Genomic DNA, 24,780 nt, shown 5'->3' with positions numbered 1-24,780 from the left:
CTCTCTCTCTCTCTCTGCCCCTCTCTCTCTCTCTCTCTGCCCCCTCTCTCTCTCTCTCTCTCTGCCCCTCTCTCTCTCTCTCTCTCTGCCCCTCTCTCTCTCTCTCTCTCTCTCTGCCCCTCTCTCTCTCTCTCTCTCTCTCTCCTCTGCCCCTCTCTCTTTTCCGCGCGCCCCCCCCCCCCCCACGCACTCCAGAGATGTGGTGGTTAGGTGAATTGGCCATGCTAAATTGCTTCTTAGTGTCAAAGGGACTAGCTAGGGTAAATGGATGGGGTAGTGGGGACGGAGCCTGGGTGAGATTGTGATGGTGCAGACTCGATGAGCCGAATGGCTCCCTTCTGCACTGTAGGATTCAATGTATCTTTTTTAACTTCCTTGGATTCTGTACTCTTCGGTTTGTCGGTGGAATCCTTTAATGTTGGGCTATCTCTTAACCAATTATGCTGTCTCCAAGTATAACTTTCTTCGCTGTGATGGCTGTAGCTTATCTAATTTGCAGCAAAGCATTCATTAATGACTATTATACGTTCTATGAAAGAGCAAGTTAACATTTACCAAGTGGTTACTGTGCATCACTAGAGTAATATGCAATATTTTGTTTCCCAGCATCTTTTAATTTAACTGGAAGTAATTGGGTTACAATGCAATTTGTCACTTGGCTGCATTGGTTTTCGGTGCCATATGATAATGTATTTGCATTAATGTGAAACTTGCTGTTGTAGTTCCTGTTTGGTTGGCATAAGTATTAGACTGTTGCACGAGTACCTCAGTCAAATTTGCAGATCATGAAAACCTACAGAAAAGGATGGATAGAAACTAATGGTAAAGATTGATTTAATGGGCTTCGTCATATGACCATTAGTAATTAAGTTAAAGGATCCAAAATCACTAATATCAAGTTCAAAGTGCAATCTGTTAGCTAAGTTTCAACCTCTGTGCTGTGAACATGAACCCACACACATAGAAGTAATGGTTGCAATTTTATCACATTCCTGATCCAGATATTCACTCAAAATAAGGTTATGAGTTGAGGTGTTTTTGGTGTTTTATCCAATGTGACTGATCTTTTTTCCTAAATTGGCATTTTACTTGTGTCTTTGGTTCTCACAGGTTAATGGTACAGATGCAGATTACGAATATGAAGAAATCACGCTTGAAAGGGTAAGATGGTGAATTTTATTTTTTACTCTTCTCGTGATTCTCCAGTTACAAGATGCTCTTGAGAAATTCACCTCAATTTGCACCAAATCAAAATGTATTTTGTGCAACTACCAATCATTTCATCTGCTTTCCCCAACAAAGATAATAGGTCCTTGCTTGCTGGGAATGGTTACCTTCCATTACTTTATTCACGTAAACCTTTCGTGGTGATTGTCAGCAGTTATTGAATTGCCAAAGTGTGCCAGATTATTCTGATCCTGTTGTTTCTGGTACTCTTACAGGGATCACTGTAAGGACTGGGGCTGCTGTTTAGTTTCCACCCCGCTTTTTTCTCTTCCCTCCCCACAGTCTCATGGGCACTAAAACTAGTTGCGATCCCCTCACTCAACTGAAGTCAATAAACTCAGGATAAATCTGAAATTAAGTGCAAGAATCTGGGACTTTTATGGCTCAGATGCTGAGCCCCCTAGGAAGCATTTTTGTTTGGAATATTATACATTTACTTAGAATAACTTGTTTAAATATATTTATATTGATAAATGCATGGGAAAATATTTCTACTTCCAAGAATTTGATATTCTGCTGGAATGTGGTAACAGATTTTCAGAATTGGGGCGCACGTTGGTTAGCACTGCTGCCTCACAGCACCAGGGATCTAGATTCAATTCTGGCCTTGGATGACTGTACAACTCCACACAGATATTCTCCCTGTATCTACGTGGGTTTGCCAAAGATGCGCAGGTAAAGTTGATTGGCCATGCTAAATTGCCACTTGGTGTCAGGGGAATTAGGAGGGTAAATATATAAGCTTATGGGGACAGGATCTAGGTTGGATTGTTGTTGGTGCAGGCTTGCTGGGCCAAATGACCTCCTTCTGCACTATAGATTCTATGATTCTTAGAATTACTGTGCCCGTTTATAATTGAGTTGCGTATATAAAGTGCAATGCATAACCGTATAATCGCAACTAAAATTTATTTTCTCAAAAATATTGGGGATAAAATGTGTGTTTGGTGCTGTGAAGCACACATCAATGACTAGGAAAAGCCTGGTTTTTGGCTAAAATGGCCACGTGGCCAATCCCTGCTTATCGTGGGGGTCAAGAAGGATTATAGAAAATAGGCTGCACGTCTGACCTTGTGGTTCAGGAGGGGCACCATGCATGTTAAAGTCGAGACAGAATTATTCAACCAGTGCTCGAGGTGACCACCCACCCATGTGATATATCAGTAAACCAATCTGATCTAACTGTTAATTCATCTGCAGTTTGAATATTTATAAAGCAGGCAGCTTAATGCAAATCCTAAACACATCTGAAAAGGTTGTCACAAAACTTTCCTCATTTAACTAAATACTATGAAATTCCTCAAGTTTCCCATTGCTGTGATGTACTATTTAGTGGGAATTTTGATTCGACACTTGCACTTGTCTCATGCAAACGTGACTGAAGTTTTATATCATAGGCTCAAGTTCTCTTTTGGTCGTTTTTCTTGTCAACCAGAGTCTAAACAGTGTGGGCCAAAATTTCACTGTGTGCTTTGTGTTCTTTGTGTGGTCTTTGCACAAGTAGATTAATAATTTGTTGTTAGAAAATTTGTTGGATTATTCTGCAGTTGCTTGCTTGGAAATCTTGTGTCCAACTGTATTCCAAACAGCTGTGATAATTATTTAAGTAAGTTCTGGTCTTTGATCAACCCCTCTTGTTTCTATCCTCCATAGAATAGTTGTCACACACTAAGGAAATCCGTGTTCACATTTTTCTTTGAAGGTTTTGTAATATCCTGATCGTATGTGTATCTCTCATAACATGCTAAGTCCACATGGTTACTCCGTCTTGTAAGCCTCATTTCTTTCTTAAGAGAAGTTGAAGTGGATAGAATGCTTGAAAAATTTCAAAAATTATTCACCAAATCAGGTGCTTGGGGACTTGAATGAGACTATTGTCTTGGGTTCCAGCGATGCTGTTAGTTGGCATATTATCATTCCATATTAGTAATTGTAGACTGTTGCCGCATATAGAAACATAGGTAGGAGGAGGCGATTTGGCCCTTCAAGCCTGCTCCACCATTCATCATTATCACGGCTGATCATCCAACTCAATAGCCTAATTTTGCTTTTTCCCTATAACCTTTGATCCCATTCGCCCCAAGTACTACATCTAGCTGTCTCTTGAATACAGTCAATATTTTAGCATCAACTACTTCCTGTGATAATGAATTCCACAGGCTCACCACTCTTTGGGTAAAGCAATGTCTCCTCATCTCCATGATTGTTCCACAAAATATTCTTGCCTGACACTATAGCGTCACATAGTAGTTGTGGATCTACCTCAGCTGCCTTGGAAAATTACTCAACTGATAATAAAGCCAACATTCTTTTGAGCTGAAGGTTTGTCCCCATCTAAACATCTTTTAGGCCAATTCCAATCAAACTCAGTTTTGATATTTATCAAGTTTTCAAAAACTTCCTGTTCCCAAAACTCCAGCATACCTCAGCAAAAGGAAAATTGCTGATGAACTTAATGACAATAGAGAAACTGAAGTCTACACGAGTGCTATTTATTTCATCCTCTCTAATCGCTGCATGGTAATTCAAATATATCCAAAATGACTGTCATGAGGAATATACCTTGAAGCTGAAGACGTTCAGATCATTGCATGAAGCATTAGCAAAACCTAAACCAGCTAATTTTCGGTAAGCTGAACACACATTCAGCCATCCTTCTTGACTGTTGGGAGCTGTAAAAAAATAAAAACTTACAGCTGTCTCCAGTGGAATAATATAAGCTTCCAGCTGAAAAAGAGCTTCGTTGTTTCCCCACAAAAACAGCAATGCTGAGTTCTGTCCTCCATGGGAATAACCCACAGGTGACGAAAATTAGAAGCCACAAGATTTCTTCATCTTTGAATTTTCCTCCAAATGAATGGAGTGCTTCTATCTTGGGCATAAGGCATAATAGAACCCAAGATGGTAACATTTGTCTGGGATCATTCATGTGCCATTTAGTATCTGCTGTTGGAAATTGCATGCTTTTGACATACGATCAAGTGGTCCACTCCACACTTGCAGGGTGCAGGACTAGGTCAAAGTAATTCTGCGTATTTGGAGGACAAATCTAAGAAAATAAATATTACCTAGCCTAAAAGACCCATTTCCACCTCTAGCATCATCTGATTCTGCCTCCTGTAAATTTGAGGTCATTCAATGCTGTTGCCCATGTCCTTACTTGCAGCAAGTCTCATTCATTCTTTACCCCTGTGTTCGCTGGCCGCCTTTGGCTCCCTATTGAGTGAGCTGTTGATTTTAAAATCCTCGTCCTTGTTTTTGGGCCCTTCTGTGGTCTTGCTGTCCTGGCTTTGCAATCACCTCTAGCCCCACAACTCTGAAATATCTGCATTGTTTAATTCTGGCCTTTTTTAATTGTTCTATCATTGCTGGTAGCACTGTGGCACAGTGGTTAGCAGTGCTGCCTCATAGCACCAGGAACCTGGGTCCAATTCCTGGCTTGGATCACTGTCTGTGCAAAATCTGCACGTTCTCCCCATGTCTGCGTGGCTTTCCTCCAAGTGTTCTGGTTTGCTCCCACAGTCCGAAAGACCTGCTGGTTAGGTACATTGGCTGTGCTAAATTCTCCCTCTGTACCCGAACAGGTGCTGGAGTATTGAGACAGTAACTTAATTGCAGTGTTAATGTAAGCCTACTTTTGAGACTAATTAATAAACTTTAAACTGGGTTCAGCTGCCTAGGCTGTAGGTTCTGGAGTTTGCTTTTCAAACCTCTCGGCATCTCTTTCTTCCTTTGTAACACTTCTTCAACCTATCTCTTGGATCAAGGTTTGGCCATCTGACCCAGAAGCTCTTTATTTGGCTCTGTCAAATTTTGTTTTATGATACTTCTGGGGCATATCTTGGCACATCAAAGGGACTGTAGAAATGCAAGGTAGTGTTGGTTTTCCTTGTGTAATTCCTTCCCTGATGTTTGAATGAATGTGCAAATGGTCTAAAGATGTGTCAGATGATTCATGTTTTTGAGTGACGTAACAGCAGATTTGTGAGTATATATACTTGTGCTGGTAGCAAACATTAATGTTAATGACATCTGAAATGCCACCTCTTCGCCCAAAGTGACAGGAAAAACCCTTTGCTCCCAGTGTGGGCTTATTATTTGTGTACAAAACTGAAATGAAATCTCATTCCTCAATGTCCTACCCCTTTGCAAGTTAATGGAGAAACAATTGATTTCAGCCCTTTCATGTGTGAGCGTGGTGTTAGGATTAATGAGCAACAGAATCTGTTGATGTTAACCAGTGATAGAATCTGTATTTTACTTCTGAGTGGATTACAGGATGACTGCGTGTAGACTTCACCACTGAATATAGTTAATGAGCTGAATATACAGTGAGCAGTGTTGAGACCAAAATTATTAACTTCACTTTAGGGTAACTGAGGACACTTAAAAGATAGTGCCATCAATTTGAATTAAAAACTTTTATTAACATCCCAATAATTCAACAGCTGTTTTATGCCAAATATTTAGATTTAAGATGTAGGACATCTGTTTATCAAAACTAAAGGTAGCAACGTAAGTAACTGCAGCAATGATCTGTAAATTCAAGAAGTAGTGTTTTTGTGCAGCATCAGAAAAGCAAAATATGTTAGAAAATCGAGTACAGTGATGCATCTTTTTAAAAAAATGAACATTAGTTTAAAAAAAAGTTCATATTTTTGAAAGTTCATCCAAAAACGTTGTACCTTGGGCATAACCAACTTTTGCTGATCCATTACTCATTTGTTAAACTACTTGGGTGCTGGGGGAGTCAGGGATATGAATACAAGTGCCCTCTTCGCAGTTTTTGCAAAATTATTTTGTCAACAATCAATGACTATAAATTGAATTCTTTCACTTTTTGGGAAGCATCTGACCTCTGCTAAAAGAGGGGTGGAGGAGGTATGAAGAAGAGTCATATGGAAACCAAATGTCAACTCTCTTTCACTCCACAGATGCTGCCAGATCTGCTGAGTTTTTCCAGCATTTTCTGTTTTTACCTCCTGTTAATGGCTTGGTTAAGTTCAGGATGTCAGTAGTGATTCTGAGACCACACTTCACTGTGAAGCAGTGCTTTGGTGCCCCCAAATTTTTCACTAGAGCTTCTCGTTTTCATTGAGTTGGTGTTCTCCTTGAAAGTTGTTATAAATTCTCAGTTATCGCCATTTTAAAAAAAAAAGGTGTCTGAAGTGAAATTGTAGGGTACTGCGTTCCTTGTTGGAAAAGACTCTGCTGCCAACAAAAATTAAACTTTTACTGATTGCTACTGAAGTATTTTCATAATGACTTAGTTTCTCTTGAATCTTATGCCTGATTTTCTATTTCTGCACTTGCATATAGGGAAATTCAGGCCTGGGCTTCAGCATTGCGGGTGGCACAGATAATCCGCATATTGGTGATGATCCCAGCATATTCATTACAAAAATCATCGCAGGAGGCGCAGCTGCACAAGATGGAAGACTGCGGTAAGTCCAAGTGTTAATGCATTGCCTTTTGCTTTCTTACATAAAGCAAAGATTGAACCTGTCATATCTGCTACAAAGACCATGTTGATCAATCTTACACCCAGCTTCACAGAAGTGGCTGCTGAGCCATATCTCTAGTTTTTTTAAGAGGAAAATCTTGAGGTTTTAACCATGAATACCATTAGAAGCGGTTCATTAAAGAAGTTACAATTGAGGTCGTGAATAATTGCAATTACCAAAAGCAGCAAGTGCATAGTGTACAAAGTCATGTCTATGTGCTAATTTCTTGCTCATCTGAGCTTCACGTTATTAATTTGCTTTAACGGCAAAAAAGGAGACAAGTTATTTAAAACTCCTCAATTAATAACATGCCTCTTGGGACAAGAGTCTGAATTTCTGCGGCCCAGGAGATTAAAAGCAGCCTTCCCAATCTTATTACATCTTCGGTGTTTACTCGCCGCCTGAAGAGTAATTAAACTCTTTGACCAGAAGCTTGCTTTGTGGCCTCAATAAAGTAACAAGCCTAATAAATTATTGGGCATTGTATGAAATGGAGGACTTGTATATAAAACAGCCTGCTAACTGATTTAACTGTGTGGTGCTAGAGGAATAATTGTGTGCACGCAGCATTGCCCATGGGAAGTCTTGAGTTGGGACTGTTTTTCAAGAGTCGAAGCATTGTAAGGTAGTGTCTAGCCATGTGTCATTTTTGAGGCAGGAATATGGAAGTACTGTTCATTCCTGAAATGAATGCTCAGGTCAGGTAAGTCAAGCTGAACATCAGAGCTTCGTGTGAGTGACAAGTTAGTTACGTTTGGAGACATTGTGGAGCTAGTCAGCTCTTAAAAGGAACTAAGATGAAGCATTTTGAGATTGTTTCACTTTATATGGAAGATAACTAAAAATAACATTATTTCAAATGGTGAGAAAGAAACTGTGGAGGAGCAAACGGATTTGGCGATCTACATATGCAAATCGCTAAAACTGAGTGGGCAGTTGCATAAAGGTGAATGGGAATATTGGTCTTTGAATCAAGAGGCCTGGAATACAAAGGGAGGGAGAGTCATTGTGGGGGGGCAGGAGAAGGCAAAGTTATGTTCAAATTGTACAGAGTTGCTCAGATATCATCTGGAGTACCACATTCAGTCCTCAACACTAAACCAGAGGAAAGATTTATAGCCTTGGTCAGGGTGCAGTGCAGATTCACCAGAATCCCACTGCAGCTTAATGAGTTAAACTATGAAGGTGGGTTAAGTATAGGGGATTGAGAGGGGATCTGATTTGAGATTTGCATAAAATTCAGAGGATAAACTATTAAATACTGTTAATTTGCCTTAACTGCAGGTTTCTTGCTCTCTTACCCATTACCCTCTCTGAACTTACGCCCCTCTGAACTCCCTCCTTCTGTGGTTGGATCTGGATGTTTTTGGTTAAATATGGTGATAGTGATTTGTTGGTGATTGAATTTCATGCAAGGCTGACCCAAAATCCTTCCTTGACATTTTTCTTTCCTATTTTGAGAAAAGATTATTTTTGTCTCTCTTGTATCTTAGGCTCACAGCTTGGCATGTGAAAATTTGCAGTTGATGCAATATGTGATTGCCCCAATAAAATGTGAAAGGTTTTTACTGCAAGTTGGAACAATTTTGCATAAAATGTACATAATGTTTCCTCTTCATGCAAATTATATCCTCGGATTGTATCTGGCCCATCCTGTTGAAGCACTGAGTAACTCAAAAGACAAATGTCAGTATTAAGCTTATTATATTCATCATTTTGCCATGTACAGCTAATGGATATAAGGGCTTACAAAGCAAGAAATAGCGAAATTAGCAATGATCTGCTTAGTTTTAAGCAGTTTTGAGCTATTCTACTGTTTTACGTTTGGCATTAGTGGTGATCTATCATTGCCATTAACAGTATAATACTTTCATATGGCATACTTAAAATGGATTTTAGTCTTGGCATTCATCGAAGTTTGAAATTTAATAATGGTGTAAGGAAGAAGTGATTCAAAAATTCCACGTAGAATACCAGTGACAAAACTGCAATCCAATCCAAGTTGTTGTCATTTGAAGTGCTATGGAGAAGCTCATATGTTGAGTTGACCAGCATTTGAGGATATTGGAATCTGCACACATCCACTGACTCTAGGTTGAATTGGTCTTCCACCAGTAATCAGTGGGAAAGAAAATTGGGTCCGTTGTGAAAATAAGCTGCTGTTTTGGTATTAGCCCTCTTTCATGACTGGCAAAGACCAATTTTGCTTCCTGAAATTCCAGTTTTTTAGGGATCAGTAACTTTTAAGTAGACAAGTTTCAAAATCCCAGTTACCCATTAAGCATAAACCGCAAGATTCCACAGTTTTAAACAAACTTCACTGTACTTTGTCAATTACAACTGACCAGTTTACAGTATCAATTGACATGAGGCAATTATGAATTTATTGACCATCTTGGCCTTGTGTTAATTTTGATATTGTAAATTGGCTGAACACATCACACAAAATGGCAGATGTGATCAAGATAGATCCCACAGATTTTCCAGCAATCCACCCAATCATCAGTGACCATTGAGAGTCAAAGTTTCATTACAGCGCCATCTCCTTTTCAAGAGATTTCAGCTGTTTTTCAAAAATCTGACTTTTGAATTTCAAAAGCAAGAATCTGATGCATCCCTGACCTACTCTTTCACCACCTTCCATTGGAAAAAGGATACAAAAGTCTGAGATGACATACTAACCAATTCGAGTCTTCCCTGTTGCCATCAGAGTTTTGAATGGACCCATCTTATATTAAGCTGATCTTTCTCCACACTTTGTGACTGTATCACTATTCTATACTCTCTCTACCCCTATATGCTCTGTGAATGGTATGCGTTATATTGTATGCAGTACTTTTCACCATGTCCCAATATACGAGACAATAATAAATCAAATCAAAAAGCCACTCTGACTGCCTCAGTGACTGCTTAATCTCTCTATTTTGAGACTCCATTCCACGGGATCCCCAAAATTGCAGTCCCATTTCTAATTACCGGCACATTTCCAGGTCTCTTGCAGACTGCTAGCTTCATAAAGCTGACATTGTCCCTCATTTTTGCCGAACTCCAGTCTCCTGTCTGTATTGAGCCCTAACTGATTCCATGAACCAGTGAGCTTTTGCAGCTGCCATTACTCCTTAGACTTCTCCTGAGGCTTAACTGCTCTCAAGACTTTTCCAAGCCCTAATTGTCAGCAGCACAGTTTCAATATGGAGATTCTTCCTCTAATGCAGCACTCGGATAAACTAAAATGGAGCACCTTCTTAAACTCCACCCATCTCCATGACGATGCAGCCTTTCAGGGTTCACTGAGTACAGGTGGCATGGTGGAACAGTGGTTAGCACTTTTGCGCCTCAGCACCAGGGACCTAGATTCAATTCTGGCCTCAGATGACTGTGTGGAGTTCACAAATTCTTCCCAGGTTTGCATGGATTCCTCCCACAATCCAAAGATGTGTGGGTTGGATTGATTGGCCATGCTAAATTGCCCCTTAATGTCAGAATGGTTAACAGGGTAAATGTGTGGGGATAGGGGATAGGGCATGGATGGGATTGTTGTTGGTGCAGGCTCAATGGGCTGAATAACCTCCTGCACTGTAGGGATTCTGTGACTCTGCTTTTAAAAAAATTTAGTTCTAACTCTGAAAACAAAACATTTTGCTGGACTCTTCGCAAGCAGAGTAGACCTTCCATCTCCAGTTCTCCAGCTAAGTGAACCCGCCAACTGTTTTATGGGTCCATGATTTCTATCCTGACTCTAATGAATTATGGGTAATCTTCTGAACTGTCACTTTCTTTTCTGGCAACCTGTAAAGCCCAACAGTTCATTTATCTTCCCAACAGCAGTCATCCCAGAGCTAAGCATTACCTTTAAAATAGTAACATGAATTGGATATATCCCTCAATTCCTATTGATTTTCTTTACTTCCGAGTCTTCCGCATTTAGTCTTCAAGCCAGGTAACTTTCTTTTTATTCATTTGTGGGATGTGGGTGTTGCTGGCTGGCCAGCATTTATTGCCTATCCCTAGTTGCCTTTGAATTCAAGGGCTTGTTGGGCCATTTCAGAAGGCAGTTGAGAGTCAACCACATTGTGGCTCTGGAGTCACATGTTGGCCAAACCACGTAAAGACAGCAGATTTCCTTCCCTAAAGGTGAATCAGATGGGTTTTTCCGACAATCAACACTGGTTTCATGGTCATCAGTAGATTTTTAATTCCGGGTATCTTTTATTGAATTCAAATTCCACCATCTGCCGTGGTGGGGTTCGAATTCAGGCCCCCAGTACATTAGCTGAGTTTCTGGATTAATAGTCACCAACCACCAATCCAAATAGCACCCATTAACCCCCACTCTCTGCCTCCTATTTGACAACCAGTCCTCTATCCACACTAACACCCTACCCCCAACTCCATGTCCCCTGACCTTCTGCAATAACCTCTTGTGAGGTACCTTGTCAAACGCCTTCTGAAAATCAAGAAAGACCACATCCACCGGCTCTCCTCTATCCACCGCCCTAGACACATCCTCATAGAACTCCAATAAATTTGTCAGACACGACTTCCCCTTAACGAAACCGTGCTGCGTCTGCTCTATCAAGCAATTCCCCTCAAGATGCCTCGCTATTTCCTCCTCGATGATGGATTCTAACATTTTACCTACAACAGACGTTAAACTAACCGGCCTATAATTCCCTGCCTTTTGCCTGCCACCCTTCTTAAACAACAGCGTAACATTAGCCGTTTTCCAATCTTCCGGCACTTCCCCGGAATCTAGCGACGTTTGGAAAGTAACCACCAAGGCATCCACTATCACCTCCGCCATTTCTTTCAGAACCCTCGGATGCATTCCATCTGGTCCTGGGGACTTGTCCACAATCAGTCCCTCCAGTCTGTCAAGCACCGCCTCTCTAGTAACAATAATGTCATTGAGACCCTCCAGTCCTACCACCTTTCCATCTCTAACACCCGGCAAATTATTCACGTCTTCCTCCGTGAAGACCTCAGCCATTTCCCCATCCCCTACCACTAAGTCCCCCCTCTCATCCTCTAAGGGTCCAACGTTCACCCTAGCCAGCCTCTTCCTTTTTATATATTTATAAAAACTCTTGCTATCCTTTTTTATATTAAGCACTAGCCCAGCTTCATAGTTTCTCCTACCCTTCTTTATCAACTTCTTTGTCAATCTTTGTTGACATTTAAACCTCTCCCAATCCTCTTCTCGCCCACTACTCTTAGCTACTCTAATTGCCTCTGCTTTTAATTTAACACTTTCCTTCACCTCCTTCGTTATCCACGGCTTATTACCTCTCCTCCTACGGTCCTTTTTAACCATCGGAATAAATTTCTGCTGAGCACCAAGAAAGATCTCCTTAAAGATCCTCGACTGCTCCTCAGCAGACCTACCTTCCAACGCGCTCCCCCAGTCAACATTCACCAATTCTTCTCTCATCCTACCGTACTCCCCTCTGTTCAAACAAAGGACGCGTGTCTAGTGGAGCGTCCGAGGGGTCAGTGCTGGGGCCTCAGCTATTTACCATTTATATAGATGATCTGGAGGAGGGAACCGAGTGTATGGTGTCGAAATTTGCTGATGACACCAAGATTGGTGGAACGGCAAATTGCGCGGAGGGTGTGGAGAGTCTGCAGAAGGATCTAGGTAGGCTGGGCGAATGGGCCAGGAAATGGCAAATGGAATTTAATGTTGGCAAGTGCGAGGTGGTCCACTTTGGTAGGAATAATGATTGGAAGGACTATTACTTACGTGGCGAAAAACTGCAGCAGGCGAAGGTGCAGAGGGACCTCGGGGTCCTTGTGCATGAGTCGCAAAAACCCAGCCTGCAGGTGCAGCAGGTGGTCAGGAAGGCGAATGGGATGCTGGCCTTCATAGTGAGGGGGATTGAATATAAAAGTAGGGAGGCCTTGCTGCAGCTGTACAGGGCATTGGTGAGGCCACAGCTGGAGTACTGTGTGCAGTTTTGGGCGCCGTACTTACGCAAGGATATTTTGGCCTTGGAGGGAGTGCAGAGGAGGTTTACTAGGCTGATACCGGAGTTGAGGGGGTTGAGCTATGAGGAGAGGCTGAATAAACTAGGCTTGTACTCGTTAGAGTTTAGAAGAATGAGGGGAGATCTCATTGAGACGTATAAGATGATGAATGGGATGGATAGGATAGAGGTGGAGAGACTCTTCCCGCTCAGAAAGGACAGTAGGACTAGGGGGCACAGCCTCAAGATAAAGGGGGGGGCGGTTTAGAACGGAGTTGAGGAGGAACTTCTTCACTCAAAGGGTGGTGAATCTCTGGAATTCTCTGCCCATTGAGGTGGTGGAGGCTGCCTCGCTAAATATTTTTAAGACGCGGGTTGATGGGTTTTTGATAAGCGAGGGGATTAAGGGTTATGGGGAGAGGGCGGGAATGTGGAACTGAGCCACAACAGATCAGCCATGATCTTATTGAATGGTGGGGCAGGCTCGAACGGCTAGATGGCCTACTCCTGCTCCTACTGCTTATGTTTTTATGTTCTTAGTCTGGCAATAATATCACTAGGCTAATGTCTCCCCGGTTGCAAAAATCCAACACCAGATTTGTGAGAGATAATCATAACTGGGTTGGATGCTAGCCTGAAAAATAATGACCATACCCTATTAATAATCCAAAACTTCAACTGCTGCTCCAGTATCTCCGGGCACAGCAATACATGAAATTCAGTTCTCTCACACACACACAAGTTGCTGGGAAATCTCAGCAGGTCTGACAGCATCTGTGGCGAGAGAACAGAGTTCAACGTTTTGAGTCTAGATGATTGTCACTAGAGAGGTAGTGCTCAACAGACTAGTGGGACTGAGGGTGGACAAGTCCCCAGGACCGGATGGAATGCATCCCAGGATTCTGAAGGAAATGGCGGAGGTGATAGTGGATGCCTTAGTGATTATTTTCCAAACCTCGCTGGATTCCAGGGAAGTGCCGGAAGATTGGAAAACGGCTACTGTTACGCCGCTGTTTAAAAAAGGTAGCAGGCAAAAGGCACGGAATCATAGGCTGGTGAGTTTAACATCTGTTGTAGGAAAAATGCTTGAATCCGTCATCAAAGAGGAAATAGCAAGGCACCTTGAGAAGAATTGTTTGATAGAGCAGACACAGCACGGATTCGTTAAGGGGAAGTAGTGTCTGACGAATCTATTGGAATTCTATGAGGATGTGTCTAGTGTGGTGGATGGAGGGAACCAGTGGATGTGGTGTTTCTCGATTTTCAGAAGGCATTTGATAAGGTGCCGCACAAAAGGTTGTTACAGAAGGTTAGGGGGCATGGAGTTGGGGGTAAGGTGTTAGCGTGGATAGGGGATTGGCTGTCAAATAGGAGACAGAGAGTGGGTGTCAATGGGTGCTATTCGGATTGGTGGTTGGTGACTAGTGGAGTGCCCCAGGGGTCGGTGCTGGGGCCTCAGCTATTTACCATTTATATAGATGATCTGGAGGAGGGAGCCGAGTGTAAGGTGTCGAAATTTGCTGATGACACAAAGATAAGCGGAACAGCAAATTGTGTGGAGGGTGTAGAAAGTCTGCAGAGGGATCTAGATAGGCTGAGCGAGTGGGCGAGGACCTGGCAGATGGAATACAATGTTGGCAAGTGAGGTTATCCACTTTGGCAGGAATAATAGTAGGAAGGACCTCTACTTACAGGGCGAAAAGCTGCAGCATGCTACGGTGCAGAGGGACCTGGGGGTCCTTGTGCATGAGTCGCAAAAACCCAGCCTACAGGTGCAGCAGGTGGTTAGGAAGGCAAATGGGATGCTGGTCTTTATAGTGAGGGGTATTGAATATAAAAGTAGGGAGGTCTTGCTGCAACTGTACAGGGCACTGGTGAGGCCACAGCTGGAGTACTGTGTGCAGTTTTGGGCGTCGCACCTGCGCAAGGATATTTTGGCCTTGGAGGGAGTGCAGAGGAGGTTCACTAGGCTGATACCAGAGTTGAGGGGGTTGAACTATGAAGAGAGGCTGAATAGACTGGGCTTATACTTGTTAGCGTTTAGAAGGATGAGGGGGGATCTTATTGAGACATATAAGATGATGAAAGGGATGGATAGGGTAGAGGTGGAGAGGTTCTTCCTGCTCAGAAAGGACAGCAGGACTAGAGGGCACAGCCTCAAGATTGGGGGGAGTAGGAGGGGGGGCGGTTGCAGTTTAGAACAGAGTTGAGGAGGAACTTCTTCACTCAAAGGGTGGTGAATCTCTGGAATTCTCTGCCCGTTGAAGTGGTGGAGGCTACCTCGCTAAATATATTTAAGACGTGGGTAGATAGATTTTTGGTAGGCAAGGGAATTAAGGGTTATGGGGAGAAAGCGGGAAAGTGGAACTGAGCCACTTCAGATCAGCCATGATCTTATTGAATGTTGGGGCAGGCTCGAACGGCTAGATGGCCTACTCCTGCTCCTATTTCTTATGTTCCTTCATCAGAAAAAGGAGCCCTCGGCCAAAATTGTAAAGAAATACTGAGTCAAACAACTTGTAAAACAAGTCTCCAGCTCTGGTGCGTGGGAGAAAGAAAGAATAGAACAGCACGGCAAATGGAGGCAGAAATTAAAATAATGGAAATAAATTGCCTGTGCAAAATCAAAATACAAGTCTGACATTTTTTTTCCCAGGAGAAGCCAGTTTTCATTAAATGTTTCCTTGCAGTTTTGTTTCTTTGAAAATCCTTCAGCTTGAAGATGATTTGAATATCAAATCTTTTTTGTTCTAGGGTTAATGACTGCATTCTTCGGGTAAATGATGTAGATGTAAGGGAAGTAACTCATAGCAAAGCAGTAGAAGCTTTAAAAGAGGCTGGATCGATCGTGAGATTATACGTGCGGAGAAGGAAGCCAGTCACAGAAAAGATCTTAGAAATCAAACTTATTAAAGGGCCAAAAGGTAAGTTCTACATCAAGTACAAAAATTTTTTTACGCACTTTTCACTGATTGCAAATGTTGGCTGGAAAGATTGTCATTGTTTATAAATTAGATAAATATGATTGTGTTTTTCTTCTACGCCAGCCTGATTTTTCTCTTCACCTCCATTAAAAATCTCCCACGTACAGGCGTATGGGATGCATAGTCAAAGTACAAACCCTAGAAGGAAGTGACAGATCAGTACAGAAGATGTGTAGTAGGGAATTGCTGTGTATAATTCCTCTTGCATATGACAGAAGGAGAGTAAGGCATTGGAGACTCTGCAAGCCATTCAGTCAAACTGATGCTTCAGAGTTTTTGAAGTAGGTATGAGGAGGGCCTCTGTTTTGCTTTCCTGAGATACAAAGATTTGGGGGGATGTTGTCATGTATTCAGGATCCTTAAAGGGAAAGTGACAGCTGATTATCATAAACTCTCCAACATGCTCAAGTTTAGAATGGCAATGTAGGAGTAAACCAATCAGTCATTTCATGGGTAATCTGAACCTCAATGACATTCATGCAGTCTCGTTCCATATTCCTTGATGTCCCTGCCCTGTAAACAAAAAAAATCGATTGATTTGAATTTTGTCAATTTCACTTGACCTAGCATCTGCAGCCTCTCCCACCATAAACTATCTTAGCAATTTATTTTATTACATCAACCCTTAATCTTCACAATTCCCATGAAAGCAATTCAGCCTGTCCTCATCCTTGAACTACATATACCTCAGTCTTGTTCTGGCACATCTGCATTGTACTCTTCCTTACTTAATACCTCTTTCCTGGGATTCTGTCCAAAACTGAATGCTTTCCAGAGGGATCTTACACAAAGGCTTTATACAAGTGCAACATCACTTCTTCAACTAGCTCCCCTGAACTAAAGACCAAACAGTCCGTTAGCTTTTAGTGGCTTGTCAGTTAAACACCTAAATCCCTTTACCTTACAATTTAGAAAATATTTTGATATTTTTTTCCCAGATCTCAAGTAAACAGCTTCTCACTCGAATTGTGTTGAATTCCATCAGCTGTTATTTTGATTGACTTAGCTTGACCTTTGAGCTTCGGCCTCCAATACAGAGTTTGTTGTGTCTCTAACTTAGCGCCACTGTAAACTTGGATATGCATTTCTCTTCCGAGGATTTAAAAATATATACTTTATGCAAAAGGTAGTAGATGTGTAAAATAGGCAACCCATTGGAGGCAGATAGTGTGTACGTATTTAAGGAAGAATTGGATAGATTTTGAGGAAAAAGGTGAATGAGAGTTAGTTTTGGGAACAGCCGGCTATATTTTCTGGTTCTGTACATTTTACGTCCTAGTTACATGGTCTTGTTTATTGGAATAATTGCCAGTTACACTGGTTCCAGGTGAGCACTCTAAATTCTTAATGATAGTTACAAATACCCTTGCTTTGGCCAGTTCTGTTTTATGTATAACTGGTATCAAAAATCTGCAGATGCCGTGTAGTATTGACAGTTCATTGAGAATGACTTGTGATCACCTTTCAGTCACTGAAGATGTAGCTAAAGATGATACTATTGAGAAATGAATCTGAGCTGAAGTGTGCAATATAGATTTGCTTAACCTGCATGAAAACAAATCTGGTTCCTCATACATTAAGAAATAGAAGCAACAATCTTTCCATTTTGATTTGCATCTCCTGTGCTTTAGTTCTGGACATTTTTGCAATAGATATCCTGAACTTTTGGCTTGCAGAAATTAGATTACATTGTTTTCCTTAATAGCTTTTTATTTGTGACTCTTTTTCTTGTTTCCATTTGTTTGTCAAGACCAAACCACTTAAAATACAGCATATTCCCTTTTAGCTCCCTGTGCTGTTCCTCAGTAAAATCTGTGTTTTGGTGCAAGGCACTTCCATTTTGCAGATTGCTGGACCTGGTATGCTGGCTTTTTTATATGGCACTTTGTTGGAATACAAGCACATTTCATCAAGTGATACTTATCTCCCTAAGAGCATATTAAAGCACACTGTTTATTTAGCAGACATACAGAATGTGAAATGCATGGGCGGCATGGTGGCACAGTGGCTGGAACTGCTGTCTTACAGCGCCAGGGACCCGAGTTCAATTTCCAACCTTGGGTGCCTGTCTGCCTGTGCAGAGTTCTCTCCATGTCTGTGTGGGTTTCCCTCAGTTGCTCCGGTTTCCTCCCACAGACAAAGGTGTACAGGTTAGGTTGATTGGTTATGCTAAAATTGACCCTTAATATCAGGTGGATTAGCAGGTTAAATACATGGCATTGTGAGAATGTGGACTGGGTGGGGTTGTTGTCAGTGCAGGTTTAATGGACTGAATGGCTTCCTTGTGCACTGTAGGGATTCTATGTGATGCATATCTGCAAACCCATCAGTTTCTACTCCACTATAAATGTAGTAGATTGGTGGAATAAATCATTGAATGAATACGTTGAGAATCAGAGTTCATTAGCATGCTTGGTTGACACGTGCCCTGTGGTTTTATGTGAGTAGAATTCTCCCAGTCACCCAACCCCACACCCAGTTGAATTGAAATATGAATTGTACCTTGTCGTTCTAAATATATTTGTTTTGTGCCCCCCCCCCCCCCCCCCCACCCGCTTCAAAAAGGTCTTGGGTTCAGTATAGCTGGAGGTGTTGGAAATCAACATATTCCTGGCGATAACAGCATCTATGTAACCAAAATTATTGAAGGAGGAGCAGCGCACAAAGATGGCCGACTACAGATTGGAGACAAGATTCTGGCGGTAAGTTTCAAGTACACTTTTCAATGCTCTTGCCAAAACTTAACAAGTCTGTGTTACAAAATTTGGTGCAATGGACTAAATTTAAACAGTCCAACACTTGTGTCTCAGTATTGCAAGAACGTAATCAGGATAACGGCAATCACTTCTTCAAGAGGAATTTTAGTTGAAAGGTTTCTCATTGAGTACCTTATTGAGCGAGCTTCATTTGGTTGTTGCTACTTGGAGAGTTTTAGTATTGCAGCCATTAGTATTGCATTCATTGTAGCGATGAAAAATATGGTAACCAGTTATTCCCTTGAGATTCATAGACCACTAATTTATGAAGATTCTGACCATTCAGTTTGCTGCTTCAGGTTACATACATTATGTTACAATGAAGATTTTTTAAAATCTAAAGTGTTATATGAACCCATTGTATAATTGGTCTATTTATTTGAGGCTGCCAGCAAATGGCTTGCCAAGAAAGACTGGAAGCAATGAAAGAGCTGACTTTTACTAGATTGATAGGTTAGTCCTGAGAATTTTCATTATGTAGATAAAACTCCTCTTCACTCTTTCTTGACATTTGGATTCTACAATCATGACGAGTAGCCTTTTGGAAAGAACAAAAGTTGCATCTCGCAATTGTCAATATCAATCCAATACAACAACAAATGGATTGACTTGGCAAGTGGTGTTGGGGAATTCCACCACCTCCCCTCTCAAATAGGCTTCCCATTCTCCCCCTCCCCCTCTCGGCGCGTTCTCCTTCCATCCTCCCTCTACCACTACTACTAGTACTACTACTATACCCCCACACTCTTTCTGTACTTGTCTGTTCAGATCTTTCAAATAATGTTAATCATCTTCTTTGGAATTCTAATAAAACAGATTAAGGCTGCTAAATTTATTTCCTGATTTACTGCTGAGCTGATTGAGTTGGCAAGGATTTGTTCTGCATTAAAAGCAAATATGCTATTAATTACTCATATTAGCTGACTTCCATTTAACTGGCATATGTTATTGAACTGGCGACACTTTCAGCATGTGTAGGTTTTGATATCGTGAGTCACATCAGGTATCCACCCCTCAATTTCCTGATGATGTGCTCGTTATTTTTGAGCAGGTATAGCTTCACTGCAAGGCCTGTAGTGATTCGGTGCAAATTCTGGCCTCATCCCAAGAACAAATAAAATATATTTTTTGTGTTTCAGGTTAACACAGCCAGTCTAGATGAAGTTAGCCACGAAGATGCAGTAACTGCTTTGAAAAACACAGCAGAAGTTGTATATTTGAAGGTTGCAAAACCCACCAGCATGTATATGAATGATGGATATGCACCACCAGACATCACCAATTGTAAGTCTGTCTCACAAATTGCTTTACAAAGTGATTGCAAGACTGGAACTTAACCCTTTAAGAATGTCTTTAAATTGTGTATTTTAGAACATGTGTGAAGCATCGGTAAGTCGGTATCCAAAATAAACTATTTAGTTATAAAGTGGAACATCTACAGTCTTGCATCGGTTAATGTTATTTTATGAAGCTTTTCACATTCACATTCATTGGTTCCCCTCATTGTAAAGCAGGATATGCTCATGGATTAAAAAGGGAAATCGGAGAAGTGCCTCCCCTTAACCTTTACTGCCTCATGATTGTGAATGCTACATAATCTTGCCTAGTCCCATGCTGCACTGAATTTGTGGTTCCAGGCTAACACTCAGCACTTACCCCATTAGAAGCCATGCATCTCTTCTGTCCCACCAGTGAGAGGTCAGAAATTTAACTGAAATTGCACCATTGAAAAATGCCCAATGTTGGAGCAATTTTTTTCAGTTCTAAACCAAGGTTCTAGATTTTGCATACCGTTATCCTCAACTGCAGTACCTTGAAAGGAAGCAGGGATTATCCAAAATATCTTTCATTGAAGCACAACATCTTTTATTCAAAGCCTGCCTTCCTCCAGAACAGCATTGCAAAGACCAATTTCTTGGGTAATGGTATAGAAAGAAAAAAAATGCATGTTTGCTGACCCAAATTCAAGCCATATCAGCTTTACACTCCTTAAAAAGTATAACATGAAAAACTCCCAGAAAGATGATGCGATCTGTTTCATTGATTTTTCATTAACACTTGCCTGCTGCAATCATGTGTTTAACTATGATGATATCAAACTCTTAAGTGACCTGTTAATGTTACTCCTGGGGAGAATGAGAAGTTTTTATCACTGTAACATGACTGAAATAATTTAACAATGCTATTTAGTGATTAGTTCATAAGGCAATTTTTGTTGTGGTTTCCACAATGAAGGAAGCTGTACACCAATATGAATCACTGTTTTGGGCTAGAAATTGTTTACTTTATCCACCAAGGAATCACTGGACCTCAAATGTATAGTAAAAGTTGCCATAGTCACACACCATATGCTGATCTCCTCATTGAGGGGGAGAATTGATTGGTGCTGATTTAACCCAAGGATCACCATACCTCAGGGGAAGGGCAGGGTTGAGAAGGTGGGGCCTTGCTGAATGACCTCAGCCAGTATGCGAATTGAACCCACACTGTCGGCATTGCTCCACATCACAAACCAGTCCACTGGTCCTCCCTAAAGTGCTCAATGTACCGAGATCCAACTTGCAATGCTGCATTTCTTTTGGGGCTTGAATAGAGCTAGCACTGGCCAGAAACCATGATACCCAATTGTCAACCTCACCCCAGCCTCATGCTCATTTTTTCCTGTTGGAACAGTCGCTGAGCCTCATTGGCCTTCTAAAGTTAAATAGGTAGGTGAATGGGCTTTTTATTGAAAAGCTCCCCCAAGTTTCTTCAGGTGCTTGGATCTTTTCTGGACCTTGGTCTTGGAGTATCTGAAGAATTCAGCAGGGGGATTGAATATAAAAGTAGGGAGGTCTTGCTGCAGCTGTATAGGGCATTGGTGAGGCCGCAGCTGGAGTACTGTGTGCAGTTTTGGGCGCCGCACCTGCGCAAGGATATTTTGGCCCTGGAGGGAGTGCAGAGGAGGTTTACTAGGCTGATACCGGAGTTGAGGGGGTTGAGCTATGAGGAGAGGCTGAATAAACTAGGCTTGTACTCGTTAGAGTTTAGAAGAATGAGGGGAGATCTCATTGAGACGTATAAGATGATGAATGGGATGGATAGGATAGAGGTGGAAAGACTCTTCCCGCTCAAAAAAGACAGTAGGACTAGGGGGCACAGCCTCAAGATAAAGGGGGGGCGGTTCAGAACGGAGTTGAGGAGGAACTTCTTCACTCAAAGGGTGGTGAATCTCTGGAATTCTCTGCCCGTTGAAGTGGTGGAGGCTGCCTCGCTAAATATTTTTAAGAAGCGGGTTGATGGGTTTTTGATAAGAGAGGGGATTAAGGGTTATGGGGAGAGGGCGGGAAAGTGGAACTGAGCCACGACAGATCAGCCATGATCTTATTGAATGGCGGGGCAGGCTCGAAGGGCCAGATGGCCTACTCCTGCTCCTATTTCTTATGTTCTTATGTTATGTTCTTATGCAACTTGGTTGTTTTCCAAGAGGAAGATCCAACCAAAAGATAGGCTTGTGCCAGGAGTGTCTCGAGCCTTGTTAGTTGTCCATGGTCAAAATCACCTCATTCCTCGTCTACTTTTGCTATCCAGCACTGAAGCAGAAATGAGGTCCAGAAAACTGGCTGCAGTTTTTAACATCTGCCCATCCCTTAAACAGAAAATGCTTCCGGCCTTTTGCACTGAACTATATTTTGTGTCATGTTTGATATACGCTATCATTTAAGAGCAGTGTTTAAATGGAATTTACTTTGATGAAGCTATTTCTTTTGCTGCATTAATCCTGCCTGCCAAATTACTTGGAGTGTTTCTTCTTTTGGTCCAAGAGCTATGCGCTTTCTTAATTGGATCAGCAATACATCTTTAGCCATGTGATAATCAAATGTGCCAGTGTTTAATTAAAAAACAATGAACAAATCCCGATTAACTTCAGGCCTGACAACTTGAACAATCCTAAACATAAAATCAAATGCGACCCTGAGGTCAGTGACACCCCGATTATAGCCATGACAAATCTATCAACTTGTTAATAGATGGTCAGCTTTGAAAGCGTGAAATTTATTTAAGGTGGAGCTGTGATGTCATGTGTAATGACCTAACAACATCAAATACTGATTAAGGGATACAGATTAAAATCGCCAGCCTTGATATCAATGTATTATTCTTCCGTTTTTACATTGTTCTTGTGTAGCCTTATTCCCAGTCTAAGGAGCTGGCAAAATTTCATTCCAAAATTTTCCTGAATATCACTTTTTACATGTGCACAAGATTGATGGCTTGCTTAGTTTCCTTTTTGTCTCCTTTCCACTTCCTCCACTGTTCCCCCAGAAGAAAGTGAACAGGGTGTCTCCTAGAGCCAGGTCAGGAACAAGAATGACCCATGTGGGGAAATGTGGACTTAATTATATAGGTTAGTGTTTTAATGCTGTAGAAGCAATCTAGACATTCACTTAAGTGAAGGAAAGTAATTTAAAAATATCTTGGATTTTGGCTCACTTTAAAGAAAATTATGGATGAAAATCCAGATGTTTAAGATTCAAGTGACCATATAATTCTTTTGGGGTGGGGGTGGTGGTATTTAATTTAAATAGCCCGGATTTTTCCCCTCATCACCCATCTGTAAACAGGTTATTTTGAAATTCTCCTTTGTGTGTAGTGGCCTTTTTCCCAACCCCTCAGTTTTGGTGTGATCCAATATCTTTTAATAACCCCAGAGCAAACTTGAGAGAGAGTAAACTCAGAGGGTTAGTTTATTTGCACACACGAAAATCACAGAAGCTGGCGTGTGACTGCATAACCCCCAGTTAGTCAAACGATGAAAGAGGGATAGAAAAAGAAATGGCCACAGCGAAGAATTATTGTTTCGCTTGAGTGCAGAATCAAAGTCCAATAGTGTACTCTTTCACAGCAGTCAGCAGGTTGAAGACCGATGCTGGATAATTCACATTTCTGACAGAGATGATTTCTGAGATGGGACAGGCACAAAGAACTGAATTAGTTTCGTAGATGCTGGCTCAGGAATTTGAATAGAAACAATAGATGGGAAGCAAGTATTCAAACCTGGACTGCTGCCTACTAGCTGGAAAGCGCAGGCTAATTAGCAATACAGCAAGACAGGCTTATTGGTTCCTCCAGCTAGGAATTCACGTCATTTGCACTCCTATCTGTTCACTTCGGCTTTGACAATGCATGTGTATATATTCCTTTCCCTGGATTCTTGAAATTGTTAATATTACAGCATTAAGAATTAGAAAGGAAAAGTATAGGGTGCTTTGTTCTAAGATTGGTAGTCTCTGTTGACCAGGCCTGGCTTCGGAAATGTAGATGTCCTTTGTATAATTCCTTTTGAATTTGATCTCTGTAGATCTAGGATTATTGTCACCTCCTCAGAGATAATGAAATGTCAGCTTGGTTATTGCCAGAAAATCCCTTTGTTCAGAGTTAAGAGCAGGCATGGCTTTGTCTTTTGTCCAGTTTATTTTTTAATTTTGAGAAGCCATGTCTGTCTGTCTATATATAAATATTTAATATAAATAAAGTGAGGTCTTCGCTCTATGGAAATATGCATTCCGCATTATTAAACTTTGATGCTTTAATGTTTTTAAAAAGTACATCTAATAGAAGATGGTACAGTACAAATAAAACACACAAGCAAGTTGGCATTATTTGGAAATACAAGGCAACTATTTTTATCAAATCTCAATTCATAGCTGTGGCAAGCTTTTAAATATCTTCATTAGCCGCAAATGGATTTTATTGATTGTTGCTGCTTTCGCCTGACAAAGGGCAATTGAGAGGACACTAAAGCAAATTTCAAGCCCTATTGGAGTTTTCTCCCAGCCGCCATTATCAAAGTTGAAATGGTTACACAGGCTTGTTAAGAGACCAGGGAGTTTTCAGTTTCTCTTCCTATAATGCTTTTTGACACAATATTCAGACAGAGTCAAAAATGTGCAATGTTGTATCATTTAGGGGTGGAAGGTGTTGGACTTTCAAACTAAGGGACATTAGACATGTTCAGATTATGCTTCTGTCTTCAATTTAGTTCAGATTTTAATAAAAATTCTAAGATAATGGCAATTAGTATTACCTTAACCCTGTGAGTGCTGGCTGGTGGTGACACTCCTCCCATCTATTCCTGAACATTGGATTGTGAATATTGGCTGTTGTACACAAACTATGGAATCAAAGTTAAACTTAATTTTGTGCATGCAAGTATAATAGTATCCGTTTCTAAGGTGATGTTCCTCATCAATGTTGCTGTTCTCAAACTCATGTATAAAATACTGATGCGGACTTGGGTGGAAGATCACAATATCACGGTATCAAAGTTTGCAGACAAAAATAAGTCACTTTGAGGAGGGCA

General features: G+C 41.3%; 1 protein-coding gene across 23 annotated transcripts in view; it reads left to right on the top strand.

Moving 5' to 3' along the window:
- Window positions 1-24,780, top strand: part of LOC145341066 (disks large homolog 1) — a 353,734-nt gene that overhangs the window by 225,068 nt on the left and 103,886 nt on the right. For all 23 annotated transcript variants that reach the window (XM_080185853.1, XM_080185852.1, XM_080185851.1 and 20 more), the window contains 5 exons: window positions 1,111-1,161; window positions 6,547-6,671; window positions 15,452-15,621; window positions 18,247-18,383; window positions 19,577-19,721. In XM_080185853.1, the coding sequence (XP_080041979.1) occupies window positions 1,111-1,161; window positions 6,547-6,671; window positions 15,452-15,621; window positions 18,247-18,383; window positions 19,577-19,721 (628 nt within the window). The remainder of the gene's footprint in view (window positions 1-1,110; window positions 1,162-6,546; window positions 6,672-15,451; window positions 15,622-18,246; window positions 18,384-19,576; window positions 19,722-24,780) is intronic.

This window comes from Carcharhinus amblyrhynchos, chromosome 3 (assembly GCF_965287045.1).
Source record: "Carcharhinus amblyrhynchos chromosome 3, sCarAmb.v2.hapA, whole genome shotgun sequence".
NCBI classification, from domain to species: Eukaryota; Metazoa; Chordata; class Chondrichthyes; order Carcharhiniformes; family Carcharhinidae; genus Carcharhinus; species Carcharhinus amblyrhynchos.
Note: the sequence above shows the minus strand (reverse complement) of the source record. Positions and strands in the feature narration are given on the sequence as shown.